The following is a 10,155-nucleotide window of genomic DNA, read 5'->3' as shown; positions in this document are numbered from 1 at the left end:
TTTATTTTATAGGGTATATTTCAATAAAATAAGAACATAAATGCTTATTTCCGAGGTTTTTAGAATATAAAAATTTGGGCCCTACTTATGATATCAAAACATTGGTTTTATTTATAAAATATACCCAAAAAGGTAATGTATTACTAAAAAATTTTATAACAGAACAATATTATGTCAGCCTGCATACTGATTAAAATTTATTATTCAATAATATACAAATATAAGATAATATTTAATTAGTAGCTCATACATATCTTCAATATTACATGGACTGAGATAGAAATTAAATGGTTGAATTTTACATATTTGGTAGCATTATGGTGAGAAATTTTTAAAATTATGTTATTACAAAATATTAACTTACCATTTAGTTGGATTTCATCAAAAGTAACTGGCTTCAAAAATTAGTACTTTAAAATCGATTTATTCTAATACGTTTGAACAGCCAATTTTGTTTTTAAATAATTTATGATTGAATGATACTTGAAACCATGAACTATGCTTGAAACTTAATAGTGACATCCGTCATCTTCAACTGGTTTATCTTACATAAACTATTTTATTTGTAATCACGTGAAGGAAACGTCTGAATATTTTCTAGTTCCTTTATATTAAGTTCAAATAGAGGCTTCAAGTCCAATTAAAGATCTTACTAAGGATACATTATATAATGAATAATAAAGATTTTAGGAATAGTACAATGTTAATAAATGTAATTATTTAATTACTGCATTTTCCAAGTGACAATACTGTTAAATAATATTATATACAGAACTCTGGAATATCAATTAACTGAATTATTGAAGTCTGAATATTAAAATGTATATGAATTACTTGGTGTACTAGTGAAAAACTTAATTTACTGTCGTGGTTAATATAACATTATACTGAATATAGCCAGATCAGAAACATAATAGAATACCTAATACCTATAGACAAAGAAATGTATTTTAACTTTTTCAGAAAATATTTTATAAAAAGACATTTTGATAGAATAAACAAGAGTTAGAAGTTATATGGTCACTTATTTTTAAAATAATATTTGGGACTAAAGAAGAATATTCTTATATTCGTTTTGGTTTCGCTCTGCCGGGTTATGTAGTGCAGCTGTTGAATGTGTTTTTCCGTCATGAACAGCACATGGAGTAAAGTCATGAAACAAACTAAACTTGAAAACTGTTAAAATGTCACTCATAATTAAAATTTAAAACTAGTTTTGGAAATAAATCTTGTGAGTAATTTTGAAGATTTTGTGGAAAACAACAAATTGTCGAAAAAAGTTATAAACTCGTTCAAATATTCAAAGATACTGAAAGTTTCTAACTAATTTTATATTTATGTACCTATAGTACTTTTATATTTATATTAATTATCAAAAAAATATAGGTACCTAGTTATAAATTTATAATCAGTATTATTCACTACAGCTAGATTATACTTCATACTACAAGACTATACCTAATCATCACTAGTTATTAATTAACTTTATACATTTAAAATTTACATTTTTTTTTTAAATTTAATGTGAATCTTATGGTATATTTTTGGTTTGATGTATTTTATCAGACCTATGAAACTATGTTTTTAGACTCAAATCGAACGACTGTGACCTTAAGAGTAACATTAGAAAATAATATTAATTTTTTATAATATTACGTAATATTATATGGAAAATTAAATTCATAGTAAAATAAACAATTACCTACCTATTCATTTTATTATGATTTAATATTTATGTATCAAAATATGAAATGGAATTATTTGTCAGTACTTAATAGGTATTTAAAAAAATAAACAGTGAATAAGAAAATAAATGAAAACGGTATTTACTATTTTAGTCGTCAATAAATTGTTTCCCTTAACGTAACAAAGAAGAATACACATAAATCAAATTACGGATACGGTTTTAACTTTTGAGTCCAATATTCAGTGGTGTAACTAAAAGAGATCAGAAGGTGCGGATGCATAAGTAATACAATGTTTTTCTTTAATAATTTATAATTAACTATAAAACTATTAATATTTTTAATAATCTAAATCATAGAATTTTAAATTAATATATAAAACATGCAAATATACAATAATATTTTTAGAAAATATATAAAATAATTCCATTAAAATTAATGCACCCCCCCCCTTCAGACCTCACTATGTAAATATGTAATGCCTGGATAAGAAGAAGCTATTGAAAATTTCGTTGCTAGGTCCAAATTTTGAAGTTACATCATTACCAAATGCCAATACTTGATAGATACCTTACAACCTACAGGATACAGTTTTTATTACAGTTGTAAAGAATAGTAAATCGATCAGCTGATAGAGTGCCGCTTCTATATTATTTTGTGATTCTGATGAGGTAGTTTTGATGATTTAATCTAGATCGAAGTTTGAAAGTGTTGGTCAAAATTTTTTTTTTTCAATTTTTATAACTATTTACTATATAACTATTTTTAATTATTTTGTAGTCGTTGCACGTTAAAAGCATGATCAGTCGCACATTCAAAACAATTTCCTCCACCGCGTCGCTCGTCATAATACCTATATGGTGGACGGGTGTTTGGAAAACCGCGAACAAAAGCTGACTGCGCGTAAGGGGGTAAAAACGGAAAATTGGCCGCCACCCAGTCATATTCTTTACATAATATGACGAGTAAAGTGATTATTATTAGAAATATTTTGCAACCACACATTGAGTTTTTGAAACTTGAAACCATTTTAAAAATTAGAAGTACCTACCTACCTATTCAATGAACACGATTTTTCAAATAAGATGCATAGCCGCATAGGTAAAGAAAATTGACATTTAAATTCTAATTTAAATTAAATAAATAACAATAAACAATACATTTTATCTAAAAAATAAAAAATATTTTTATAGGTATCCAATAAAATTGAGTAAAAAATATGACTTTGCGAATTGATCATCACATACTCACGTTTAACGAGGTAGTAGCAATAGCCAATAGAAGACATGATTTAAAGGGTAATAACTATAAAGAAAAAATATAAGGGATATGAGCTTAATCCTTTCCCCCCAACAAAAAAAATGATTATTTGTAGTGCCTATGAACCTTGTGTAACCGTGTAAGTTCAAACGTACTTACGTACATACACCATACTGCAGGGACGAGCCTGTAAAATGTTTTGTTGAGAGACGCGTCAGCACTGGGAATTATTGATTTTTTCGTGACAATAATGTATTAAATATTTTCCGTCTATTAAAAGTATATAATAATGATACGTATAACAGACAACAGTATATTATCGGTACGTAGTACGTACGTAAACTATAATAACATCGCAAATAATATTCGTATCGCCTCTTTCAGAGCAGATCTATTGATTCAGATTATCGTTGTTTTCTTGATGTCAGGTTTCCGGTACCTACACCACCTAAATTGATATCCACCTCAGTTTTTCATCATCATATACCAGCAGGGCACTTAATTACCTCGCCTACTGGACTTACGACGCATCAGGTTAACTCAAAATAAATTAATTGTAAAAACACCGTTTCGATCTGCAGTAGGTACTAGGTAGGTACACATAAAATAATGATTAGTAATGCGGAACGGTGATCGTTTGGACAAGTGTAATTTTGATCAAAATAATACCTAGTCGTTTGGAGGACTTTTATTTTTTATATTTTATAACTCAGTGAAATTATTTTTGATTTTTTAAATTTTTGACCTTATATCTTTTTTAATATCACTATAAAAATACCTTTTTAAAGTTAAAGTTCATAATATTTATTATTAATTGTTATCAATTAGGTATATGGTACAGGTATTGTAAGTGATTTTATTTTTCCAATTGAAGATGTATTATATTACTACACAATACATATATTAATTTACCTGTCTAAATACATATACCTTTTCATATTTATTCAACCGATCAGTATTTTTGATAGAATAAACACTCGCGCAAGCGGTTTAGGTATAATTATTCGCTCAAATGTTCTATGCTCAATAATGTATTGTTATTGTTTAGTAGACTAGTGGAGAAAAAAGTTTAGGTTCAACAAACTTTGAGTGTTTACCTATTACCTAGCTCGGTATGGAGACGGTGGATGTGGCATCCGAGTCTTCTGAGGCCGCTGCTCACCGGCCACCGATCGTCAGTCTGGACTTCAATGAAGCGATGGCCGACTTTAAGACGATGTTCCCGACGCTCGATGACGAAGTGATTGAGGCTGTGTTGCGGTGCAACAAGGGAAGCGTGGACCGTACTGTCGATCAACTGTTGACGATGAGTTGCGAGTGTCGTGTGGCTGACATGCTTAACGGGCCGGGCAGCAACGACCTTAGTACTCTGTCTTTACAACCTGCCTTATTCAACTCGATGTAAGAAGATTATTGATTCATTATATTGATGTAATCGCCGCTTAAATCGATTCGACGTAAGGCCTGACTTTAGAAAATGGAAACCTGCAGGTACTCTATTCACTGTGGGGCTGTTTTTAATTAAAGAGATAGGTAAACATTTTAAAAAAACAAGCAACATTTAAAAAAATATATTTAAGGTACCTAAACCTAGATTATTACCTGAAATTACATATTAAATCCGCAAATTTCGACAATTTTTTTAAAAATAAATAAATTATTTTTTTAGTTTGAAAAATTTAAAAATAGTATTTTGAATACTATCAATAGTTCAAATGTTAATTTTTTTTGTAATATCAAAATTTGAACGACTGCAATAATGACAAGAAGTCTTGCAGTCTGTTTTATAATGAGAATACATGTTTTTATGTGTTCTAGTACAGAAAATGAACATTCACTAGCTCATAGGTGTAAATGGAATAATTGAAATGTAATAGTATAGGAACTAGGGAGTTCAGTTCTGTAAAATAAAATATCATCATCGATAAATTTTATAAAATATTTATATCTTTCTACATTAATAAATTAATCATAGACAAGTCAATGAATCTATTTTAGATCAAAATCGACCTGATATACTTTCATCAGTATGTTTTGATTCTCCTTTAATAATAAATCGTGCAAAGTATATCAATAGTACCTACTTATTAATATATTATGTAGGAATACATGATAATTATACACGAATACATGTATATTTATTAAATATTTTACACATTTATATTACTAAAAATAGCATTTTTTATGTAATGATTTGGGTTTTAATCTGCAGGAGTTAAAAAGTAAAAACGCACGTATGTGAGTGGCCGGTAATTTACACCTATACTCCCATAGTTATCTGATACGAATGATACGATCACTACTAGGTACAAATAAAAAATAAAATAATACTAATATTAATAATGATCATAGGTAACATTAAAAAGATTTTAATTTTTGTGTATAGTATAGGTATTATAGAGAGTACCTTATGGACCTTGTGCTCATGCATGACATGCACAGTCGTAAATCAGTGCCTGGTTCGACAATTGATGCGGGCCGACGCGATTTTCTCTCTTTCTCTACGTGTCTCCGGTTTTCAGGTTACCCGACGTGTTACACAACCTCGGCAAAAAAACTGACCAAAATATCGACGGCTCTTCATTAAGCCGTTGGAACCCGCCAATGCTCGGGCCCTTGCCCACCGACTTTCTCAGGATCACGACCGTTGGCAGTTGCACATCACAAGTAAACGTATATTTCTTTGCAATCGACTTCTGTAATGACCATAAATCAGTTCCACTGACACCCGTGGCGTTTTTAAGATTTTATCTTGGGCGGAGGAGGGGGATATGTATATCTATTATCTTTATTCATGTAGAGTTCGTCGGACACAGGTATGGATTTAGGGGAAGGAAATAACTAGAATCGTCCCCACGTGGTATCCTCTGAATTACACTAAATGGTTCTAATATTTTTTGTAAAATGTTTTTAGGGGAATTTTCTGTTTCATTTTTTAAGGGAGCTTACAATTGTCCATTATATATTATAAATAAGTCGTCCAATCGGTCGTAAACCTACCCAAGAATTAAAATATTTTAAACAATTAACAAAATATAGGTAACATACAATATATTTATTTTATTATTTATCAATTATTTCTATTAGTATATACTCGTATATAAATTTACAAATGTATTTAGCATATAGTCTAATAGTTTTACAACTTTTACACTAATTTCTATTACTAGGTATTTACTATGAAATATGGGTGGCATTTAAATATTATTACTTGATAGGTAGTAGCTGGTAAGTAGGTAGATATAGGTACTTATTTACTTAATTCGATTAATAAATATTAAATACTACATAGATAGTTCATAGTCATTAACAACACAAAATCTGATTATCTAATTTGTATTTAAATTTTACTCGTTGATGATGACATCTTCATCTGACATTAGTTAGGTTTTCCGGAAAGAAGTGAAATTTAACTTTGACCAATTTACTCTTACCAGTGTAAATAAGTTCAGCTAATAATGCTAGTACAACTTAATAGACTTAAGATTTTAAGAGGATGTCAGTGTACAGTTTGTTTTCTCTCTCTGACTCACGCGTATAACATAGACAAAACGCATTTACAATATGTTAAACCCTCAAAAATATTATCGTCTATAATTTTTGCAAAATGTGTTTTTACTCAAAAAAATAATTCTACGCTAATGTGTTTTTAACTTTTATGTTACGCATGGACCAGAGAGAGAAAACAAACAGTGTGCTATTGCATTGATATCTATTTAAGGATATAACTAGAGTCGTAGGGCATAGCAAGACTGGCCCAATTCAAAGGCATAGCAAAAAAAGGAGCGTAAAATATTTATACTCTTATACTATATATTTAAATAAATCATAAATATAGGGACATTTTAGACTATTTGAGATAGTTTAAAATTTAACAATAGGTACACAATATAGGATAAATATATTTAGTAAAAAAAATATTACAACATGCTTATGATATAAAATTATTAAAAAATTGATCAAATAGTAATTAGTAATTAGTCCCCTATATTTTTCCTTGCCTATATAAATATGGAATTGGTACTGACGGTTTATCTTAACTGCAGGTTTCAGAGAGCGAACTCAACGACGAGCAAATAGCAATTTTATTACAAAACGAAGAATTTCTAGTGCAACTGCGTAAAAACGAACAATTTCTCTCCACTTTGGATAAAGGCACGTAAAGTAGTCTATACATTATAGACTATAGTGATTATAAATGAATACATACCTAGGTACAAAAGTTTTCTATATTGTAATATTGTCGTATCTTTATATATATATATTATGGAATTGTTCGGTGACATAATTAAGGGGGTTGGAATTTCAGGAAAATTTAAAAATCCTTTCATTGTGTATACATAGTATTACTTACAATTGACTATATAATTTTTATTATAATTTAAAAAAGTATCTCACAATTATTAAAAAGTTGTTGTAAAATTTTAAAATTATACACAACTATTATTATAATCTCCCATCGTAGCATCATACCAAATGGTACGAGGAATTCTCCTGTTATAAATTATATCAGTCCTATTCAATTCCATCTATGCCACTAGAATTGTTTGTTAAGCTTGTCTTTGTTTATTGCTATAAAAATGTCATAAATTCGTTAAAAATACTGATTTGAATCAACTAAGGTCATGACATTTTTATCGTTGTGTGAATTTTAGTGGATTTGACTCGGTCATGACTCATGATACTGTTTTTGTGTTTTAATAGATAGTCCTATGGAAGAACAAAGGTTCTTTACCCAAAATCATACACCAAGTGACGATGATGCCGCATTTAAAGAAAGGCTGAAAAATATGGGAAAAGGTATAAAAGTAATAATGATAAATTTAGAGAATCAGAATAATTTTTTATCAAAATATTTGAGAGATAATATAGGTATTTTAAGTTATAAACTTATAAAATATGTGTAAAACTTAACCAAACATAACAATAACAACAAAAATATTCTTTAGCTTCCAGAAAGAAATTTATCCAAATTGCGCGAGTATTCACAGGAAAAAAGAAGAAGAGCTCAGCACGCAATATATTGAATCAAGGAGACACTCACACAAAAGACAATTTATTTCTACATGAAGAAGAACATTGATACAAATATTTTACTTATTGTTATTTTTTAGAAAATAACTTGTTTGTTTTTTATTCAATTCTGTTATTGTTATTATCATTTAGAATAATTTAATAGAAAGTGTTGACTAATGTAGATTAGAAATTAGTTAAATAATAAATAACAATTTATTTAAAATAGCAATTGTTCTAAATAATTTTCAAAATCATCTTCTCTTGGTTTTTCATCTTCTATTTGTAGTTGCTCACTCCAAACATTATCTTCACTCGCAAGTTTGGAAGTTTCTGGTGTCTCAATTTGAACACTAGTAGTTGGCTGATTATCAGATTTTTCTTGTTTTTTGTCGAAATATTTTGATTTAACTTTCTTTGATTTGGAAACTTGGCGCTTGATTTCTTTCTTTTTGTGTTTATAATTTAGTTTATTTGAGCAGTCCATGCATAACCCTGAACAAATTTTAAATTAAGTAAAAACAATAACACAGATTGTGTATAGTTATAACTAAAAAAACATACTGAGTTTAACTAGAGTGTTTTTCTTTTTGTAGTGTTCCATATAACTAAAATTTACTTCCCATGTCCGTAGATGTGTTTTTTCATCACAAATTTTATTGCCGCAAATGAACTGACCTTTACCACTGATTAGTTCACCTTCAGTTTGCCAACGCATAGCTACCTACATCATAAACAATATTGGGTAAATATAAAAAAAAATTATTTATAATGTGATAATAGGCGTCTTGGCATACTTTAGATAGATGACTAACCTGAGATTTTTTATATAAACTCAAGTCACAAATGCAATATTCTTTGAATAATTTATCATAATACTTCTTGGCCAATTTCTGCTCCCAAGTTAATACTTCGTCGTCTTCATCCCATATAAATTTGTGATTCTCCTGTATAACATCAATATCGCGTTTTTCTCGTCTAATACAAAATACCTATTTAAGATAAATGAATATCACACGCCAACTTTTAAACTAGATAACCAACGTACTTTTTTAATGTAGCAGATTTACAGTACTCTAAATACTTGTCCAATAACTCCTTGTGCAATTCATGCGGCTGTAGAGCAAATAATTTTTTTCTATCCATATTGTATTAGTGTTTAGTTTATATTTATAAATATACAATTAAGGGTCAAAAAGTCCATGTAATTGGTTCAATAGATTTTAGTTCAATTAAATCAAACAAATCTTATTTATATTAACTAGAAATTATAATACCTACATAAGTATAAATTGCAATAATGTAGCATTGAAATAAAGTTTATAGTTATGTGCTAAATTTTTTCCATCAATATAATTAAAAAAACTGATTATGTGTAAAACGGTAAGTAGAATAATTATAATTATTATTGACTAGACACTAGACATTAGAATAATAGAATTAAAAAAAATAAGAACACTATTATTATTATTACAAAATATAACAATTCAAAATCTGTTATCTATCTCAGTGTTTTTGCTTATATCATAATATTATTATCATACATTTTTTTTTTTTTTTACGGTGAATACGGCACTGCAGTAGCAGGCAGCAGCTAAAGAACCACAGAGGCACAGAATAAATTTATTCTATGCAACAACTATTAACATCCGGTTCTCTAAAGCAAGGTGGATATAACCTTGCCCTAAACATACAAAGTACATATTTAATGCATAGACCTCTTATTAATAAAGAAGCATCGAGTATAAGTCATGGCTTAAGAATTTAAGATTAATAAGTTAAGAAACGCAACTGTGATAACTCTAGTCTGTCAATCCTCAGATACGAGCGGGAATGGATACTTAGCGCCCCATGCGGTAATATTAAGCTTTATTTATATTTTTCCACGATATTTTTTGAATTTTGCCATGTATTTTGGTCTTAACTTGCCCGGTAAACACACGATATTTTTTTAAGATTTTTTTGATTTTTTACATCAATACATAACACCCAACTGGATACAAGTTTTGAAAGTTTCTTTTTGGCTCTATTAATTTTATTTTATTTTTGATTTTCAATGTATGTAAAATGCCTCATACGCATCGTTATATACATGGTAAAAATATCAGTAATTATTTCATATTTATGAATAGAACATTAAAATATTAGACTTGTTACGTGAAGAAAAAATTCCTTAAAAGTATTTTCAAAGACATCA

At 28.6% G+C, this 10,155-nt stretch overlaps 2 protein-coding genes across 9 annotated transcripts; one reads left to right on the top strand and one right to left on the bottom strand.

The window, feature by feature from the left end:
• The first annotated feature begins 3,171 nt into the window (after positions 1-3,171).
• Positions 3,172-8,104, top strand: LOC112590910 (CUE domain-containing protein 1). 8 transcript variants are annotated; one of them, XM_025334516.1, is made up of 7 exons: positions 3,172-3,267; positions 3,330-3,536; positions 3,994-4,346; positions 5,468-5,618; positions 6,992-7,100; positions 7,650-7,745; positions 7,895-8,104. In XM_025334516.1, exons 3-7 carry the CDS (start codon positions 4,060-4,062, stop codon positions 8,026-8,028), a joined length of 777 nt encoding a protein of 258 aa, XP_025190301.1. In that variant the 5' UTR covers positions 3,172-3,267; positions 3,330-3,536; positions 3,994-4,059; the 3' UTR covers positions 8,029-8,104. The 8 variants fall into 8 exon arrangements, with proteins under 8 accessions (XP_025190301.1, XP_025190303.1, XP_025190305.1 ...); XM_025334518.1 differs by having other exon boundaries at positions 3,183-3,267; positions 3,335-3,536; XM_025334520.1 differs by having other exon boundaries at positions 3,186-3,267; positions 3,374-3,536.
• Positions 8,105-8,155: 51 nt separating this feature from the next.
• Positions 8,156-9,397, bottom strand: LOC112590911 (protein FRA10AC1). The gene is made up of 4 exons (XM_025334524.1): positions 9,007-9,397; positions 8,774-8,936; positions 8,523-8,682; positions 8,156-8,453 (listed from the first exon to the last, which is right to left on the bottom strand). Exons 1-4 carry the CDS (start codon positions 9,102-9,104, stop codon positions 8,179-8,181), a joined length of 696 nt encoding a protein of 231 aa, XP_025190309.1. The 5' UTR covers positions 9,105-9,397; the 3' UTR covers positions 8,156-8,178.
• Between the last annotated feature and the right edge of the window lie 758 nt (positions 9,398-10,155).

The sequence above is a fragment of the Melanaphis sacchari genome, unplaced genomic scaffold (genome assembly GCF_002803265.2).
Source record: "Melanaphis sacchari strain LSU unplaced genomic scaffold, SCAv2.0 Contig122_pilon_pilon, whole genome shotgun sequence".
NCBI classification, from domain to species: Eukaryota; Metazoa; Arthropoda; class Insecta; order Hemiptera; family Aphididae; genus Melanaphis; species Melanaphis sacchari.
This window is presented reverse-complemented; position numbering and strand designations above follow the sequence as displayed.